This window comes from Elephas maximus, chromosome 24 (genome assembly GCF_024166365.1).
Source record: "Elephas maximus indicus isolate mEleMax1 chromosome 24, mEleMax1 primary haplotype, whole genome shotgun sequence".
Lineage (NCBI taxonomy): Eukaryota > Metazoa > Chordata > Mammalia > Proboscidea > Elephantidae > Elephas > Elephas maximus.
Window position 1 is genome coordinate 7634487 of NC_064842.1, and position 20913 is coordinate 7655399.

Genomic DNA, 20913 nt, shown 5'->3' on the forward strand with positions numbered 1-20913 from the left:
CCTGGCCCCCTGAGAAGCTGTTTGCAACACAGCAGCCAGAGTGACCCCTGAAGATGTTGTGTGTATCAAAATCCGTTACTCCGAGGCTTTTTACCTGACAAGGAAGAGCCCATCTTAGTTTCTTAGAGCTCCTGTAACAGAAATACCACAAGCAGGTGGCTTTAAAGAACAGAAATTTGTTTTCTCACTGCTCAGGAAGCTAGAAGTCTGAATTCAGGGCACTGGCTCTAGGGGGAGGCTCTCTCTCTGTCAGCTCCGGAGGATGATCCGGGTCTCAGCTTCTGTAGTCCCGATGTTCCATGGTTCCTTGGTGATCTCCGTGTGGCGTCTGTCTTCCCCCATCTATGCTGGCTTCTGTCGGTCTCTGTTGCTCTTCATACCACTGAGAAGTGATTACGTTTAGGACACACCTTATACTGAGCTGATCTCAATAACAAAGACGGTCCTATTTCCAAATAGGATTATATCCACAGGTACAGGGTTCAGGACTCCACCACATATTTGTTTGCAGATGTGGGGGGTCACAATTCAATCAATAATAGAGCCAAAGTCCTTACTGTACCCTCAGAGGCTAGACCGGATCTGCTCCTCGCCTGGCCCAGGCCTGACCGCACAGCTCCGCCTCTCCAGACTCTTAGGCTGTTTCTCTGACCTCTCTGGGCACTGTCTCCCCTAAGGCCTTTGTGGCCGCTATGCCCTCCGCCCACAACGCTCTCCCCAGCCACCCTACGGCTGCCTCCCTTAGTTCCCTTAGGTCTTTCTCAAATGTCACCTGCTCTGAGAGGCCTTCCCTGGCATCCTGTCTGACACCTCAGGGCCCTGTTTTCCTTCACTCCTTTACCCATTCCCTGCTGTATTTTTCTCCTGAACTCTCTTCTTCCCATCTGATGTACCTTATCTTCCGCTCTCCCTTTACCTTCTTTATGGTCCTGTCTCCACCTCTAGAAAGGAGTTCCTAAAACAGTGTGCCTGGCACATAGTGAGGAGCTCTGGTGGCGCGGTGGTTAAGCATTCATCTGCTAACCTCAAGGTCAGTGGTTTGACCCCATCAGCCTCTCTAGCAGTCTGCTTCCGTCAGATTACAGCCTTGGGTCCTGTAGGGTCGCTATGAGTTGGAACCAACTCGGCGGCAGCGGGTTTGGTTTTGGTGCGTAGTGAGTGCTCAATCAAGATTCTCAAATGAATTTAAGAGAAATTACAAAATAAGATTTAAACACGAGGAACACTTGAAATAAGTATGCAACTTCAGGCAGTGACTTCTGAAAACATCACTCATTTATTTCAATTAGGAAGTTCTAGAACACTTCTTTTAAAGGTATCTAACTGTAGGGTCACTTTGAGTGGGAATTGGCTCTACAGCAGTGGGTTTGGGTTGGTTTATCTAAGTATGCAAAAAGCAATGTATATCATTACCCAGTTTCTGTTATTCAGGGCTAATTGTGGTTAAGTAGATAGTCACCATGTAAACAAAAAAATAAATAAAATGATATAATAGATTAACTAGACTCATATTCTTAGACAGTCCATAAACCCAGTATATTTGTAGATAAACCAGGTTCATTATTTTATAGTCACAGCCCCTGAATTAAAGCGCTCAGCTAAATGTAAGCAGGGGCTTAAATTACAGTGCAAGCTGTGTGTGTTCCAGGTAGCCAGGAAGTAGGAAAAAGGGTGTTGCAAGTGTGTTCCCCAAGTGTTCGTATATTAGTACCAAGTCACAGTGGAAATAGGAGGGGAGATTAAATAAGAAAATTAGAAGATATGGCCCCAGAAAACTCACAAGGAAACTTATTCTCCCCACAACAGTGAACAAATAGGTAATTATAAAAATCCATAGTACCAGGCTATGTCATTCCTACTCAAAGACTAGAGGAATTCAGTCAAGAAAAGGACATTACGGTCTTAGATTTCCTTCAGATTCTACCTCTGAAGGCTGGACTGCACGTTCCGGTTTCCTTGATGGTTCTGATGTGACTTTAGTCTGGTAGATTCTTTTTCTGTGCTATGTGATGTATGTAGGATGGTCATAAATGGTATTGGGTTGCCGCTTCTAAGAGACTTTGTCTCTTTTCGTTCACACAAAGGGCTCCTTCATTCCTTAGACCTGTAGAAATGGATTTGTTTGTTTATGCACATATGCAGTCAGCACAAAGGCCCATCTGTGGAGAATAAAAAAAAAGATGGAAACAATAGAGAATTATAAGGTGTTTTCATTGGGGAGGAGTGGCTTTCCTGTGTGTGTTTTTGTGTGTGTGTAGCTTGAAGGCATATCTGATGACATTTCCATCAAGGTCATAAAAGGTCCTGTATGCCGTATGTCCTTCCACAACTTGTCTGGTTGTCGGTCACTAGTGTTCAATGCATCAAATCTATTCTTCAGATGGTCTCTAAATTCAGGTGGGATATACTCCAGGTCATATTTTGGCTCTCGTGGAATGACATCAAGGACATCATACATGAAGAAAGCAAGAGGTCATTGAAAAGAGAGGAAAGAAAGAAAAGACCAAGATGGATGTCAGAGGAGACTCTGAAACTTGCTCTCGAATATCGAGCAGCTAAAGCAAAAGGAAGAATTGATGAAGTAAAAGAACTGAAGATTTCAAAGGGTATCTCGAGAAGACAAAATAAAGTATTATAATGACATGTGCAAAGAGCTGGAGATGAAAAACCAAAAGGGAAGAACACTCTCGGCGTTTCTCAAGCTGAAAGAACTGAAGAAAAAATTCAAGCCTCCGGTTGCAACAGTGAAGGATTCTATGGAGGAAAATATTAAACAACGCGGGAAACATCAAAAGAAGATGGGAGGAATACACAGCGTCATTATACCAAAAAGAATTAGTCGATGTTCAATCATTTCAAGAGGTGGCATATGATCAGGAACTGATGGTACAGAAGGAGGAAGTCCAAGCCGCTCTGAAGGCATTGGTGAAAAACAAGGCTCCAGGAGTTGATGGAATATCAACTGAGATGTTTCAACAAACAGATGCAGCGCTGGAGGTGCTCACTTACGTATGCCAAGAAATATGGAAGATGGCTTCCTAGCCAACTGACTGGAAGAGATCGATATTTGTGCCTGTTCCCAAGAAAGGTGATCTAACTGAATGTGGAAATTATAGAACAGTATCATTAATATCACGCACAAGCAAAATTTTACTGAAGATCATTCAAAAACGGCTGCAGCAGTGTATCAACAGGGAACTGCCAGAAATTCAGGCCGATTTCAGAAAAGGATGTGGAACCAGGAATATCATTGCTAATGTCAGATGGATCCTGGCTGAAATCAAAGAATGCTAGAAGAATGCTTACCTGTGTTTTACTGAATATGCAAAGGCATTCAACTGTGTGGATCATAACAAACTATGGATAACACTGTGAAGAATGGGAATTCCAGAACACTTAATTGTGCTCATGAGGAAACTTTACATAGATCAAGGCAGTTGTTCGGACAGAACAAGGGAATACTGATCGGTTTAAAGTCAAGAAAGGTGTGCGTCAGGGTTGTATTCTTTCATCATACCTATTTAATCTGTATGCTGAACAAATAATCCGAGAAGCTGGACTATATGAAGAAGAACAGGGCATCAGGATTGGAAGAAGACTCATTAATAATGTGCGTTATGCAGATGACACAACCTTGCTTGCTGAAAGTGAAGAGGACCTGAAGTACTTACTAATGAAGATCAAAGACCACAGCCTTCAGTATGGATTGCACCTCAACATAAGGAAAACAAAAATCCTCACAATTGGACCAATGAACAACATCATGTTAAATGGAGAAAAGATTGAAGTTGTCAAGGATTTCATTTTACTTGGATCTACAATCAACAGCCATGGAAGCAGCAGTCAAGAAATCAAAAGACGCATTGCATTGAGTAAATCTGCTGCAAAGGACCTCTTTAAAGTGTTGAAGAGCAAAGATGTCACCTTGAAGACTAAGGTGTGCCTGACCCAAGCCATGGTATTTTCAATCGCATCATATGCATGTGAAAGCTGGACAATGAATAAGGAAGCCCGAAGAAGAATTGATACCTTTGAATTCTGGTGTTGGCGAAGAATATTGAATGTACCAGGACTGCCAAAGGAACAAACAAATCTGTCTTGGAAGAAGTAAAGCCAGAATGCTCCTTAGAAGCAAGGATGGCAAGACTGCGTCTTACATACTTTGGACATGTTGTCAGGAGGGATCAGTCCCTGGAGAAGGACATCATGCTTGGCAGAGTAGAGGGTCAGTGGAAAAGAGGAAGACCCTCAACAAGGTGGATTGACACAGTGGCTTTAACAATGAGCTCAAGCATAACAACGATTGTAAAGAGGGCTCAGGACTGGGCAGTGTTTCATTCTGTGGTGCATAGGGTCGCTATGAGTTGGAACGGAATCGACGGCACGTAACAACAACAACAACATGCTGTATGTTATCATAATTGCATATGGAAATGTGTAATTTAGGTGGGTATCAATGTGTGATACTATGCACTGTGAAGAGTTTAATTTGGTGACATAATAATGTAGACATGTGTGCTCCAAAGAGACTTGCTTTTTTCTTCTGAAGCTGATGCGAGTTTCCTGGGAGCAGCCTGGGCAGGCTCTGCTGACGCTCTCGTGAGGCGCACCTTACTTACGGCCTCTTAGAGATCCACAGTTGCATAGGAGCTCTGGCAATCACAAGACAGCAATGGGAGACACAAGATAAATGCTGAGTCTGCTGAGCCACTTCGGAAGGAGAGCCGTGTGGTGTGTTGGTTTCCTAGGTACCCCCACGGTGACCCAGTATCCATCAAAGAGGCTGCAGTTAACAGGAACGGAGGGTCGCATTTGTTCCTCGGTCGAATAAAAGCATTTTACCCAGTTCCAGCTTTCTAAAAGGCCCCATTTTCAGTTACTCGGGAAATCTCGTTCTTACTTTTTCTCTCTCATTTTCATCCCCACAAATCTTTTACATTAACTAACTATAAGGGGGGAGCCAGTGGTGGTCCAGCGGTAAAATTCTCGCATTGCATGCACGAACCCAGGTTTGATTCCCAGCCAGCACACGTCATGCGTAACCAGCACCCGTCTGTCAGTAGAGGCTTCCATGTTGCTATGTTGCTGAGCAAGTTTCAGCAGTGCTTCTAGACAGACTAGGAAGAAAGGCCTGGCCATCTACTGCCTAAAATCAACCCGTGAAAATCCAATGGCTCACAACGGTCCAGTCCATAAGTGATCCTGGGGATGCAAAGGACTGGGCAGTGTTTTAGGTTGCTGTGAGTCAGAGGCTGACTCCACCGCTGCTAACAAGTATAAAGGGGAAAATACGGTGTAAAATTGCTCACACTGTCCGATGATCCCTTCTGTCCTTGTGTGTGTGTGTGCGCGCGTGAAAGCCAAAGAAGCAGTTCCTATCGGTATAAAAGACAAACTGTTGGAAGGGCTTATTTGACACTTCATCAAACGTTGTCTTTCGACTGAAGTCTGTTAGTAAGAATTTACCAAGCGAGGATTGCATACACTACAAAGGAAAGGCGGAGTGGTGATAAAAATGAGAAGGTATGCTCTTTGTTCTGAATGACCTCACGGTCAGACGGAGCATTTGGACCATACACGACACAGCACAATTTAAGCACAAATCCCCGTGAGCCCAGAGAGTCTAGGAAGACTGGAGGAGAAAGGGTGGGGAGTTTATTTGTTCTTCTTTCTAAACCGCCAGCAGCTTATCACTGCTGACCGGTGTGCTCGGCTGCTAGCCTAAAACGTGGAGGTTTGAGTCCACCCAGAAGCACCTCCGAAGAAAGGTCTGGCACCCAACTTCTGAAATATCCGCCATTGGGAGCCCAGTGGAGCGCAGCTCTGCTCTGACACACAGGAGGTCTTTCGGTGCCCAGTGTCCTGCTGGCTTTTCTGATGTTGATAGTTATCTTTTCACCCCCTTCTTGCTCCAGGAAACCTTCCCTGACCTCCATAGACTAGGGTGGTCACCCTGCCGCTGCGTCCTCATTGTACCCTGTGCATACTTGTGCCATTGTTTTGTGCTTTTTGCTGAGATGTCTGTATCCCCAACTATACCACGAACTCCTTTAGGAATGGGGACCATCTTATTTTGCATCCCTGAGATGTAAATGTAGTGCCTTACACACAACCTGTACCTGACACATGTATATTGAGCTATACTGGAGGAAAACGCAGACACTGAGTTGATTCTGACTCATAGCGGCCCTATAGGACAGACAGGAGCTGCCCCCTAGGATTTCCAAGGAGTAGCTGGTGGATTTGAACGGCTGACCTTTCAGTTAGCAGTGAGCTCTTAACCACTGTGTCACTAGGGCTCCACACTGGAGGAACTGGACTTGAAATAGAAGCAAATGAATAAATGAGGGCTCATTGTGGTGCATGCAAGATGCCCAGCAAATAATTATTCAATGAATGAATGAATGACAAAAGAAATTAGCTAATCATTAAATGTCTCAGTATGCTTAGTTTTTTTGTTTTGTTTTGTTGAAAAGGACAAAGGCTCCTCCAGGTTAATGAAAGCCGTCCAGAATATGATTTATGGAGTGGCATGTTGGCAAAGGAGGCCTAGTGGTAAAGTGGTTAAAGTATTCAACTGTCAACCAAAAGGTTGGCAGTTCAAAATCACCAGTCGCTCTGTGGGGGAAAGATGTGGCAGTCTACTTCCATAGAGATTTACAGCCTTGGAAACCCTACAGAGTTGCTATGAGTTGATATCTACTCAATGGCAGCGGGATTTTTTGTTTTTTTGGTTGGGGAATCAGTTATCCCTCCTGTGGCTAAGCCATGAAGTGCCTTCACGAGCTTATTCTGCCTGTCTGTCTGCAGGAGAGAGAGAATGTTGGTAGTATCAGAATTGCAACCCAGAGAGCCAAATTCCTCCAGAATTGAATCAATGAATATGTATTTCCTAAACTGCTAGCGTCACCAAACTAGAAAAGAAGCATTTGTGGAGATTTAAATAAGCTTATCATTCCCTCTGTTTTAGGAGCTTGACCTCTCTAGGAGGAAATAAGATTTACAGACAGGCAGGATTACCATCAAAGCTGCTGTCTCCAAAGGGCCAAATGCCCAGTAATTGCTTGGGGAGCTAGGAAAAGAATCTGACTCTAGTTTAACGTAAAAGTAACCATTCCGTGGAGAAGCTGGGCTCTAAGCGTGGATTTGAAGAATGGAAAGGATCTCTTTGTTTGCTTACTTTTAGGTAGCAACGGGGAAAAATGGCCTTCCGATAGGGATACTAGTCTAAGTCCAGGGTTGGAATATGTAATGCATGTTTTAGGAATATTGTTTAGACTAGATTTTCAGGGATGAGAAGTGAGTCTAGGTTGATATTGGAAAATACTGGAGCCAGATCGTGTCTTCAATACTAAAGGAAGAAATCAGGAGTTTATTCATCAGGCAGTGGGAGTCTCTCCAAGTTTGTGACCATGTAAGGAAAAAAAAAAAAAAAAAAGGAACGTAATTGTAATTACGTAATGTAGTAATAACTCACATTAATTGAATACCAGGCCATGTGATGGGTGCTTTGCCTGTTCTGTGCCATTTAATTCTCTCTACAAACATGTAAGGTGGGTTTATTATCCTCTTTTGTGAGTGAGAAACCTGCCTATCCAGTAAGTGATAGTTGGGTTTGCCTGACTCCAAAAGCCTGTGACTTTTTCAGTACACCAACAATTTTCATAAGCACTTGGCCCAGCCGTACAGGTTCTTCAAAGAAATCTAAGGGGCCACTGAGGAAAAGAATGGATTGTCAAGTGGCCCAGGTGAGCAGGACGCCTGGCCTGGTAGAAACGTCACTTTAGCTAGCTCAATTCTGCCTTTTTCTGCTGTATACAACATACTATGGAGTGTTGATTAAAGAATTATAGCAAACTAGGAAGAAAATGAAAACCCTGCTGGCTTAGTGGTTAAAGAGTTTGGCTGTGAACCTGAAGGTCGTCAGTTTGAATCCACCAGCCGCCCCTTGGAAACCCTATGGGGCAGTTCTACTCTGTCCCGTAGGGTGTCTGTGAGTTGAAATCGACTCCACAGCAATGAGTTTGTTTGTTTGTTTGTTTGTTTTTGCTTTTTGGGGAAGAAAGTGGAACCCTGGTGGTACAGTGGTTAAGGGCTTGGCTGCTAACCAAAAGGTCAGCAGTTCGAACATACCAGCCGCTCTTTGGAAGCCCTCTGGGGAAGTTTTTCTCTGTCCTATAAGGTCTCTATGAGTCGCAATCAACTCGATGGCACTGGGTTTTGGTTTTTGGTTAGTAAGAAAGTAACTAAGGATCCAACAACAGGCTTTGGTTTTGGCCCTGTGGTATTTAACATTGTCACCGTCAACTCGAGGAAGACACTGGATGCCCAGTTGTTGATAATATATGGCTAGGAAGGATAAACTTATATGTTAAATAGAAAAAATTAAGATTCAGAGATATTCCAGAAGGTTGGAAATGTGGATCAGATAAAAAGGTCAAAGCTAACAGAGATCTGTGTGTGGTTTGCACTTAGGTTCACAGACGAATTGCACCAGTGTAGAGCAGAGAAGTTCTCAGGTGCTCCCAGGACCAGCAGCTTCTGCATCACCTGGGGACATGTTAGAAATGCAGATTCTTGGGTTCCAGCCTCCCTCTGCTCAATCAGAAACTCGGCGGGGGGCGGGGGGGGGGCTCGGCAACCTGAGTTTCAACAAGCCCTGCGGGGGTTTCTGATGCTCACTAAAGTTGAGTCACTGGGCTAGCGAAACCAGTCGTCTCTCTGTCTTCCTTGCCTTTCTTTGTTTGATTATTTCTTTTTATTCTACCTCATTCCAGAAAGGATTTGGGGTGGAAAATTTGACTTAACAACACTTTGTGTGTAAGAACAAATTCTGTTTTACAAAAAGCTTAATATGGCTCCATGGTATGATGCAGCTATTGCCAAAATAAATTGTTTGCATTAATTGTAGTGACCAGAACAAGGGGAGTGAAAGCACTCTCCTCTCAATAGTCAGAATATTCTGTATTCTCTCCATACTTTGCCAGACATTATCAGGAGTTTGTTGAGCAATTGGTTTTAAGAGGGGCACTAAAAAGGGTCTTGACAGGGATGGTGAAGCACCTGAGACCTTGTTCTGAAGGAAACAGTTGAAAGGAGCCACCTTCTGTTATTGGGGGCTTGACATAGTGAAAAAAACAGGAGAATTTTTCATTTTGCTCCAGAGAGCAAAATACGTATTGGAAATCTCTCTTGATCCTAAGAGGGCAAGGCGTTAGCCCATGATCCTCCAACAGGGCTTTGGTAATCCACCTAGTGCTTCAGGCTTCTTTTTCTTCATCTGTAGAATGTGGATAATAAGGCCTATGATGTCCTTACCACAGGATTTTTGTGAAGACTAAAAAACATGTGAAAAACAATTAAATATTTGAAGAACCGTAATGGATTGTACAAATATGTATAATAGTGCTATTATTAACTAAAACCAATGGCAATCAGCTCATTGCCATTGAGCTGATGCCAGCTCATGGTGACCCCACGTGTGTCAGAATAGAACTGGGCTCCACAGAGTTTTTAAGGCTGTGACCTTTGGGAAACAGATCACCAGGCCTTTCTTTTGAGGGACTGCTGGACGGGTTAGTAGTTGAGCATTTAAGTGATTGCACCACCCTGGAACTACTTAACAGAGACTATTTGATGGAAATTTTACGTTCAATATAAAACGATAATTCCAACGATATGAACTATCCGAAAATGAGGTGACCTTCCTCATTAAGTAGTAAGTTCACCATCACAAGGGGGAAGGACAATCCACATCAACAGCCCAAGGCTGATCACTGTGAGGCGGAGGTCAAACATAACTCCACTCCCCCAACCTTTCTACCAACTCTGACACCAGCCGTCCCTCCCAAGGCACTCTCTACTTCTCTGCTGGATTCAATAATTTGTTGCAGTGACCACACAGAACTCACAGACCGTACTCACAGTTATGGAGCTTCTTAGGGAAGTAACAGGCTACAATTCAGGATCAGGAAGGACTCAGGATAGGGTTCTTTGATCAGGACAGCCTTTTCTCAGCCATGCCCACAGACATGCCTATTTCTGGCCCTCCACCCCTTGCCCAGCCTCTGCCCTGCTTGGGCAGTATTACAAAGCTCTTTAGCTCTGCCGTGTGCCTGGAGGCACCCCACTCCACCTGCAAACCTCCTGCCCGAAACCACTCAGCTTTCTTGCTGCACTGGCCGGGAAGCTCCCCGTGTCGTCTCCTGCCTCCTGCTTCTGCTGCCTCCGCTGCTGCCTTTTCTCTGCCGCTACTTCTCAGTGTCTTACCATCTCCAGTGTTACAGCTCTCTCCCTCTGTCTCCTGGGTCTAGAAGGGTCTCAGTGCAGGGATCCTGGATGCAAAGGATGTGCTCCACTCTTGTCTTTTCTTCTTGGTGGTAGTCAGGTCCCCCTTTCTGCCTCTGAAATGGCTCACTTTAAGCCTAGCAGGATGGCAAAACTGACCAGTCCCCTCATTAGGGTTCCATATGCCTTATTTGCATGGTCCCATCCCCACAAGAGTGCCATGCGCCTTATTTGCATTGTTAGCAAGCTATCCAATCCCCTTGGTGGGCCACAAGTACCTCATTTGCATAGTTCCACCCAGTCATTTGAGGGGAGTTACAAGACCGTGGCGAGAAAGGCTATATAAAAGCAATATATCGTACCACAAAGACACAGATGTTAGAGAGTGAATTATATTGGGTCAGAGCAGATGACCTGTGAGTGCCTTTCTAACACTAGTATTTCATGAAAATGGAGTTAATGATTCAGTTACAAGCAGATCTAAGAGAATCGTGCTCACAGTCAGCAGAGTGAATGTTTAATTCAACATTTGTTAATCTCTCTGCAAATCACTGCAAACATAAATGTCCGGCTAAAAACAGCAACAAGATGGGCCCACACTGATGAACCTAGAGTCAGTTTTTCTCCACAGCCCTACTGTTAAATGTTGCTTTTCACTGCAAGTCTGGTTGAATTGGCCCCTTGGCTCTCTTGTAGGTCTGTGGATGCCTAAATAAGGAAAGTAAAATCGAATTCCCAATGCTTTCTTACAGGGCTTTTTTGATGTCTCATGGGAGTGTGAGAGAGATCTCTCTTGGTGTCTAAGCCAAACCCTGGGTTGATTTATAGCATTATTCCTTTAAGACTACGATTTCTTCTGGCTATAACTTTGCAGCTAGACTTCTACTTCTTTTTCTGCCCCAGAACTATTGGGTAACATCAGTGACTTTCACCTCTACCCACTCCATGGTTGGCTGCTTTCCAGTGGCAGAGAGATGAATGGATCCTTTTGTGTAGAGTTTCGTAATTTGCTGAATAGCTTAGAGTCTTGCCAAAGGTGATACGTGGGTATTTTACACATATTATATATAATTTATCTATATCAGTAATGCAATGAAGGTGACGTTCAAACATCACTCTGGGAGGTAGCTAAGCCAGAGACAGTTAAATTTTACTTTCAATACATCAGAATCTCTTTTCTAATTCATTCAGGATCAGTTTTTCATATGTTATTTAAAGCAAAAAGGTAAGCTAAAGCATATTATTGTTGCTAAGTGCTGTCAAGTCAATTCTCAATTGTAGTGACCTCTTTTAAAACAGAACAAAACATTGCCTGGTCTCGCGCCATCCCCACAATCCTTGCTATGTTTGAGCCCATTGTTGTAGCCACTGTGTCAATCCATCTCGTTGAGGGGCCTCCCTCTTTTTTTGCTGACTCGCTACTTTACAAAGCATGATGTCCTTCTTCAGGGACTGGTCCCTCCTGATAACATGTCCAAAGTATGTGAGATGAAGTCTCGGCATCTTTGCTTCTAAGAAGTGCTGCAGCCATATTTGTTCATTCTTTGTATTAACTGAAACTGTTGCCGTTGAGTCAATTCTGACTCATAGCAACCCTATAAAATTATGAAAAAAAGAGACGCATATATTAATTTTTTTAGCTTAAACATATATATGTATATCCATATGTATATAATCCATGTGCTGAATTTTTTATGAAAGACCAAGGACGTTTCTTTCACTATGACTACGGCTTGACATTCCATATTGTATTTTTTTTTTGCATAAACCACATAAACCTCATCTACAATTTCTAGTTTTAGTTTCTTTGAAGTAGAAAGAGAAGCTTGAGGGCATTTGCCAGGCAGCATGAGCACAGTATCCTTCTAGATTTTTATCGTATTTTATTTCGGTCTTTTATGATTGTCTCTCCCAAATTATTTTTTACAGCAACCTGTTTTCGTGAAGACTGTCCAAAGCATTCACCTTGGTCTTCACAGACGCCTCTATCCTTCTGGTCCTGTATTTCATCGGTTTCTAGACCACTTACTTAACTTGTGTAATTATAAGAATGAGTTCAGTGGTCATAAAAAGGTTTAGAATCATATACAACTGATACTTGCCAAGTGTACAGCTCATCTAGTAGGGCCAGAAGTGCTTGGAGCACACTGAAACCAAAAAAAAAAAAAAACACCCATTTGCCGTCAAGTTGATTCCGACTCATAGTGACCATATATGTCAGAGTAGAACTGCTCCATAGGGTTTCCAAGGCTGTAAATCTTTACAGAAACAGACTGCCACATCTTTCTCCCACAGAGTGACTGGTGGATTCAAACTGCCAACCTTTCGGTTAGCAACCGAGCACTTAACTGTGCCACCTGGGCTCCTCGGAACATACTAGAGAGTAGCTTTCCAGCAGTGCGCCATGGGCATCAGCCAATACATGTATGGAACAGATGGAGGATACTGGTCAATCTGGTCAGTTAAGTGGACACCAGTTAAGAGACCTTTTACTCTTCAACTAAATTGTTGTTGTCATGATAAGATATATAAAGAATTTAGACGTGACTGCTGGTCTAGAAAACAAAACAAAACAAAATGACAGCTGCATATCCACGACCGTTCACATTCAACACACTTGTTGTTGGGAGATTGGAGAAAGGCAGAAAGCAAAGGCTAAAACTGGATGGAAAGTTGACCAACCTGATCACTTTTTGTACAAGCTCTTGAATTTAAGAAAGTACTAAGAGATCTTAGCAACAGGTTGCTTTTTCCGTGCTTTCTCCCCTTTAGGAGGTTTAACTTGGTGTGGGAGAGAAATGGAAAGTAAACATGGAACAAGGAGTTTGTGCCTATCCTTAGGAAGAACATAGCTTTCAAGTTAAGATTCGAGACGTTGAGATGTGATTAGAAGGTTTTCTAGCCAGTTATGAACCGAAATCATGAAGTTGTAGGAGGAGTAGTTTTTTTATAGCATCATCCATCCTTGTCAGCAGCCCAAATGATTAAAGGTTTGGGAAAGTGCCTCTCTAAATATGGGCTGAAGGAACTGGGTTTATTTAGCTTAGAGAGAGAAGAGCACAAGATGAGGCGGACTTAATAATAGTGTCTAAGAATATGAGGGATATTCTATGAGTGACAGAAGGCAGCTGTTTCCTGTTTCCACTGAGGACTGGGTAAGAAAAAATGGAGTTAAATTGCAGCAAGTGGGTTTAAGAACTCCTTGGCCATAAAGTTCAAGACAACAAACCCACAAGACCAAAGTCATTTCTCTGTTTGAGAATTATATAGCTAGCTAACTGTCTTTCTTGGGTGGCTTTAATGTGGCCTGTTTCTGAACTAGAAAAAGGTGTAGAGAACCTTCCACCATGAGAGGCTATGATGTTATCCGTTGTCTGAGCCCACCAGTGCTCTGAGGTTGATGAAGCCCTTATCTCTGAGTTTTCTGATGAGATTTAAAAGAAAAGCTCCAGAGCCTCTTTGTTCTGTTATTAAAGTAAAATAATCTAGGTTTACTCCTTCACTCTGAGGTAAAGAATTTCCGTATACTCCAGTGTGTTTTATCTGTCCTTTAGGTCAATATAGTCATGATTAAAAAAAAAAAAAAATCTGCATCACACACACACACACACATATATAAAAAACCAAATCAAACCCATTGCCATCAAGTCAATTCCTACTCATAGCAACCCTGTGGGACTGAGTAGAACTGCCCCAGAGGTGTCCGAGGAGCAGTTGGTGGATTCGAACTGCCCCAGAGGTGTCCGAGGAGCGGTTGGTGGATTAGATTAGACTGTAGTAGCTCTTAACCACTACGCCACCAGGGTTTCCCACAATGCAACATTAGGAGCCCAGAAAATATACAAAGCCTTATAGAATAATGCATCATTATAGGAAGTCGCTAGGGGAAGAAACTTAGATACAGAAAAGTGAGTTTTGGGTATGTTACTAGATGTTAGGCAGCGGGGCAGATAGAAATGTCTGAAGACTTGTTCTCAATCATTGTTTTATTATTGTTATCCCATATCAGGTTAATTACAACATTTATTCCAAGTTATATAAACCCATTGGCATAAAGCCGATTCCAACACATAGCAACCCCATGTGTTGCAGAGTTGAACTGCTTCATAGGCTTTTCTGGGCTGTCATCTTTATGCAAGTAGATTGTCACACCTTTCTTCCACAGTGCCCTGGGTGGGTTCGAACCGCCAGTCTTTATGACTTGACAGCAACTGGTGGCTATACACCCAGCTGTGGGAATGTTTTCAGGGTAAGATTTGATTCCCAGAGGACTGGCTGCTCTTAAGCTGTGTTGTATAGCTTTATGTCAGCATTAACTGTGTACACAATTCACGCAGTATAGTTTCATCTTGTACAAACATCTATTGCAATCTGATTAAAAATCTTTGCCTCTATCAGGAAAGGGGTAGCCGTTGCCATTGAGTCGATTCTGACTCATAGTGACCTTACAGGACAGAATAGAACTGCCCCAGAGGGTTTCCTGGGCTATAATCTTTAGGGAAGCAGACTGGCAGATCTTTCTCCCACGGAGTGGCTGGTGGGTTCAAACCACTGACCTTTCAGTTAGCAGCTGAGTGCTTTAACCACTGTGCCACCAGGGCTCCTTCCAGAAAAGGTAAAAGTTAAGAGTGAATTATGATCCAGCTCCGACTCCTTCAACTCTTCTGCCCTTCAAAAAATCAGACATTGATGTGGGAGCACGATTTGGGATTGCTTTGAATTGTCTCTCCACACTTGTTCACTGTGAGGCATTGGGCAAGTTATTTCACCTCTCTGAGTTTCAGTTTTCTTAATTTAAACAAAAGAGGGATGGGAGTGGGGATAATACTACCTTACAGGAATGTTTTGGAGATTAAAGTAAATTAAGTAATATGGGCCAAGTCCAGTGTGCCCGACACTCAGGTCATGTTAATTTACTTCCTGTAATTCACAAAGGTCATCTTTCGCCGGTGATAGAGTCAGGATCACTTGTAGACTCTCTTTATCTAGAGGGGTTAGTTGCGTGTTAGCGTAGGCATATAGAATTTGTCTAAAATTCAAGAGGGCGCCCCCAGAGTCCAATTGTATGCATCTCCTTCTTTTTCTAAATTTACTTAATCCAGAAAAAGCCTGCTCTTGTGCCAAATACTCCAGGAAGCGTTTGTTGCCAAATTACCTATAAGGGATCAAGAACGGAAAGTGCATTTTAAAATCAGTGGACGGATTATAGGTTTTGTCGTACAAGGTTTAAAGGAGAGTTAATAAATCTTCTAAATATTCAGACAGTCGTTTCGTAGACATTGATTAAATAGAATGCTGTGCTTTGAAAAGATATCAAAGTGAAGACAAATCTCCGCCCTGGGGAAGTTAATGAACTTGGAGAGACCAAACTCATGTGCATGAAATAAGGGCAGACCAGTTAGTCTAAGAGCAGGACAGGCAGTGTGAAACTGTAGGACTGAGCCCCTGGTACTGGGGAAAGACAGGATACAGGGTTTGGGTAAGGACTGAACACTGTTCTGGGAGACAATATTGTGGCTTGACAGATTCATAAAACACTATCATTTAAACACAGAATTAAAACAACAACAACCTAGAATGTTCATCTCCTATAGCAACCCACGAGCATACAACAGTTGCTTTTTACCGATTTGCAGTGAGTGCCTCCTTGGGAAGTCGTCAGTGTTCAGGCTGATTTGGCTTCCAACTCTCATCTCTACCCTGTGCCAGACTGCTCCTGCCCAAATTCATTCTTAGTCTGCAGGATAGGGAATATCTTTATAAATCGTAACAACTCACACTGAGAGTAAAAATCCTAGCTAGATACTTACCTCAAAAGCCGAGGCATGCCAAGTGTTTTAATGTCATTGGGTTGAGCAGCTGAGGTTATAGGTCCTTTCTCTCTTTGTTAGGAGGAGATGTGTGATGCCTAGACTTCAGGGGTGAACATGGGCCCTCTGAACTGGACTTCTCCCCGACCCCTCCCCACACCCCAGCTCTCAAACCGAATAAGCAGGGAAGCTGAGCAACAAAACCATTAACTTAATAGCTTAGAATTTATGGCTGAAATCTTGCAAAGCTTGTGTGAGCGAAGGAAAATGATTACTGTCGCTTTCTTTCAGACACTTGGCTTTATGGTTCCTGTCACCTTTATCATAACATGCTGCTGATTTAGTAGCTCTATTTTTCATGGCAAACGGCCTGGTGTTGTGTTTTTTGTGCATGTGGCCATACTCTGGAGATGGCAATACATAGACTAGAAAAAAAAAAAGAGTGGAGCTAAATTTAGATAATGAATTGGAATACTGTTAATGGGTTTGGTTTAGTCATGCTGTCAGCATGCCAACTGAGCTTTTTCCCTTGCTCTTTCCCCTTTCAGATTCTGAAATCCAAAGATTTAACCTCCCCAACCCAGCGCTACATCGACAGCAAAGTCGTGAAAACAAGGGCTGAAGGCGAATGGCTGTCCTTTGATGTAACTGACGCTGTTCATGAATGGCTTCACCACAAAGGTTGCAAACCACCCTTCTTTTTTCCTTCCTGGATGTTCAGTGGCCCCAAGTTATTGCATGTTGATTGCATAGGTGTGCACAACAATGACCTCCCTGACTTCATGTTTTCCAGACAGGAACCTGGGATTTAAAATCAGTTTGCACTGTCCCTGCTGCACCTTTGTGCCATCCAACAATTACATCATCCCAAATAAAAGCGAAGAACTAGAAGCAAGATTTGCAGGTAATTAAAGCGTGGTCATGTGAGGTGATGGAGGAAAGGGCACTTGTTGAGTTGATAATCTCGTAGGGGTCAAAGTCAGTGTGCGTGTGAAAATGGGGTTGTTTGGGAGACCTGGAGAGTTGCGTTTGTTTGAGCAAAGACATGGTTGGAGAAGGAGATATGGGAGCAGAAAGGATTATAAGAAGGGCGTTGGTTCCCAGTTTAATCAATCAATGCCCAGCAATGACTTGGTCAATATTAACTAACAGACTTGTTAACCCTCCAAATTATTAGTCAGCAAAGGCTTTTTCTCTTTTAACCAAACCAACTTTAAGTTGTGCATTCAAGGTAATCCATTGGTGATCCCCCATACCCAGAGTCAGGGACCCTAAACTACATTTTACAGAAGAAAGGAGACCTCTCTGACCATGGTCCCCATAACTACCCTAATATGTTTTGGAACCTTCTACCTTTTCTAGCTTGTACCTAACATTTCAAGTGGCTTCCTCATCAGACTTTTATAATAGTTTATAAACATGTAACAAGGGGTTCATTTCCCCCTTACCTTGCATACCTTTTAGTGGCCCAGCCAAAAGTCAGGGAGAGTGATGAGATGCCAAGGGTTCAAGTCACTTCCCATATCAGATAATGAGTCCGTGGCTGATGGGACGTGAGAAGGACTCTGTGCCATGTGGCTGGTGCAGTATCAGCCCTGCGCTGCCAGATTGGGGAGCTGATTCTCCTCCCCTAACTAACACCGCTGGGGACCTCCATCCACTTCCAGAAGACTACAGTGGCCCTTACTCTTGGAAAAATACTCCCACAGCTCTGGAGATTTATTTCAGTCTCTAACCTAGTCAGGACTCTCCAGTGCACGGAGATTAAATGCTTAAAGTGGCAGTCTCCTGAGCACACTTTGGAGAGCTCAAGTTTCTGAATCTTGGGTGGCATCAGGAGAGTGTTGAGGATACCATAAAATAAATGAAAAATACTTTTCTTCACAGCTTCCCAAAGTAGCATTAGGTGAAGGTGACTTCTGTTTCACCTGAACCCAATTCACTGCAATTTAGTGGAAGTCTCCGTTTATGTTCATTAGGGAAGTCTCCTGAGTTCAGTAGTCGTAGGAAGAGTGTGAACCAGCAGGGCGACAGGGCAAGTTTTATTGCTGCGCTTCAGTCGTTGAGGGGGTGGACACAGCCCAAACTGAGGACTGGCTAAGTAAACTGCCCAGAGTGCCCTTCACCATGAGCCAAAATCAAATGGGGACAACTAACAACAACAACAAGATTGCCCTTGGACTATAGGTCAAAGACTTACCCTGCGGTGACTTTGAGAGCCAACAAGCCCTCTCTTTGACACTGAACTTCCTTCCAGCAAGAGCCCTGTTTAGAAGGGCTGTTGCCACCTGTGGTCACCCTCTTGTGCCATATCTATTTCCTTGGGGGGGAATGACAATAGCCAGCTGATGCTGCTGTGGTGGTCATCACTGCTATTTGTGACAATATGCAAGAGAAAAAAAAATATGGCTGATGATATTTGATGAAGGTAAAGCTAAATGTTTATTACCCAAATGCATTTTTTCAAGGTATTGATGGCACCTCCACATATACCAGTGGTGATCAGAAAACTATAAAGTCCACTAGGAAAAAAAACAGTGGGAAGACCCCACATCTCCTGCTAATGTTGTTGCCCTCCTACAGACTTGAGTCGCAACAGCCCAACCGGCGGAAGAAGCGCGCCCTGGATGCCGCCTATTGCTTTAGGTAAAGTAACTAAAAATAAAGGAATTGTGTCTGCGAACCCTTGAACTGTCTTTGCCCTTTCTTTTGTTACGTATTGGCCTGGACTGAACTCATTGGTTAAAGCCAGGTGCAGCACAGGCTAGCCATCATATCTTAAAACGCCACTCCTCCCAGGGGCTTAGGACAGTAGTTTGTATGTTAGATTCATCAGCTCTCTAAGGTCCCTAGGTGACACAAATGGTTTGTGCTCCACTACTAACTGAAAGGTTGGCGGTTCGAGCCCACCCCACAGTGCCACAGAAGGAAAGGCCTGGCAGGCTGCTTCCATTAAGAGCATGGCTTTGAAAACCCAGCGGAGCAGTTCTCCTCTGTAACATGTTTGGTCACCGTGAGTCAGAATCGATTCACCAGCGGCTAACAACAGTAGTTCATTAGCAATGACCTGAATGTGAAAGGGAAAAACTAGTCCCCTGAATTTTTCCCCTACATCTTCTGGCTGAAGAAGAAAGTGAGCTGTCTGCCGCCCCAGAGCAAACATGAACCTCCATGAAGAGCTTAGTGGCAGCTCCTTAGGGAAGGAAGGTGCACGGTCTGTATGAAGCTTTCACCCTGACTTCAGAAAGCCCAGTAGTACTCCCTTTATGATACAGAGCAGGCTATGAGAGAAGTGAGAAAGCAGGACAAGAAGAATTTATTTCCTATTCCCAGTGAGTGCATGGTGGGAGAAGTCACTGCTCTTCCATGGGTTCTTATCAAGTTTGGTAAGAGGAGGGCTCTTTATTTTGAGAATTATGGGGCAATGGGAGTCTCTGGAGCCCTGGTGGTACAAAGGTGAAGAGCTCAGCTGCTAACCAAAAGGTCAGCAGTTCTAATCCACCAGCTGCTCCTTGGAAACCCTATGAGGCAGTTCTACTTTGTTCTATAGGATCCCTATGAGTCGGAATTAACTCAACAGCAATGGGTTTTTTGTTGTTTTTTTACGAGTGCCTCTGGGTGGCACAAATGGTTAACACACCTGGTTGTTAACCCAAAGATTTGGAGGTTCAAGTCTACTCAGAAGGGCCTCAGAAGAAAAGAATGGTGGTCTACTTCTGGAAAATCGCCATTGAAAACCCTATGGAGCACAGTTCTACTCTGACGCACCTGGGGTTGCCATGAGTCAGGATTGACTCAATGGTGACTGGTATGGGGCAGTGAGGGGTCATCACTGAAAAGTGCCCAGGATGTCAGAGTTGATGAGTATAATGGCCTTTTTTGGTTGCCAGTGGTTGTACTCAGCAAGACTCCATGGCTTCTTGATCTCTGCTTCATTCCTAAATCAAGGAACATGAGATGAAATAAAGGATTTATTCTTGAAGAAAAATGCCTGAGAGTTCTTTGACTATAGCTGTTGTACTTCATTTTTATGTTTGAAGGGATGATAGTGGCTGGATGGCAACGCTGCCCATTGTTGGTTGGAAAGAACTTGTTCCCTTCCAGCCGCCTGTCTGCTTATATTTGGTTATTTGAGGGTAAAGGTTTGACTTTCCAGGTCTCAGACAAAGACATTAAGGGAAGGTATTTCAGCAAATCACCATAATACCCCATCATGAAAGTCGCTTGAAATTACAATAAGACTATTAAAACCTTGCCCATAAAAATACAAACCCAGTGCCGTCGAGTCGATTCCGACTCATAGCAGCCCTATAGGACAGGGTAGACGTATGCTTATTATATGTTGGTTGAATAAATGAAAGAGTCATTTTTGCAGTTTGGGGAGGAGGGAAAACCAGCTTTAAAATCTCCATTGCTCTTTCTTTTAACAGAAATGTGCAGGATAATTGCTGCCTACGTCCACTTTACATTGATTTCAAGAGGGATCTTGGGTGGAAGTGGATACATGAACCTAAAGGGTACAATGCTAACTTCTGTGCTGGAGCATGCCCATATTTGTGGAGCTCGGACACTCAGCACAGTAGGGTAGGTATTTGGCTGACTTGTCTCTTCTGTTTTCGTGTTGCTAAAATGGACCTGTCAATGGTATTTCCAAAAGAATCCTATGTAGTGTGGCCTCCTTTCATTACCACAAGTGAATGGATGGTAGAGAAATCCTTTTGGATGATGAGGAAGTATGTAGGCTGTAGATAAAATCAGAAAGTAACACCCATTAATTTGAAACGGTAGATCTTTTCTTCCCATCTACATTTTAAGC

The 20913-nt window shown here is 43.4% G+C and overlaps 1 protein-coding gene across 3 annotated transcripts in view; it reads left to right on the forward strand.

Annotated features, from left to right (window-relative positions):
* The window catches only part of TGFB2 (transforming growth factor beta 2), a 109563-nt gene that overhangs the window by 81434 nt on the left and 7216 nt on the right, over positions 1–20913 (forward strand). For 2 of the 3 annotated variants that reach the window (XM_049868632.1, XM_049868633.1), the window contains 4 exons: positions 16646–16778; positions 16891–17001; positions 18566–18743; positions 20528–20681. In XM_049868632.1, coding sequence (XP_049724589.1) covers positions 16646–16778; positions 16891–17001; positions 18566–18743; positions 20528–20681 — 576 coding nt within the window. The remainder of the gene's footprint in view (positions 1–16645; positions 16779–16890; positions 17002–18565; positions 18744–20527; positions 20682–20913) is intronic. The other variant, XM_049868634.1, reaches the window with a different exon arrangement.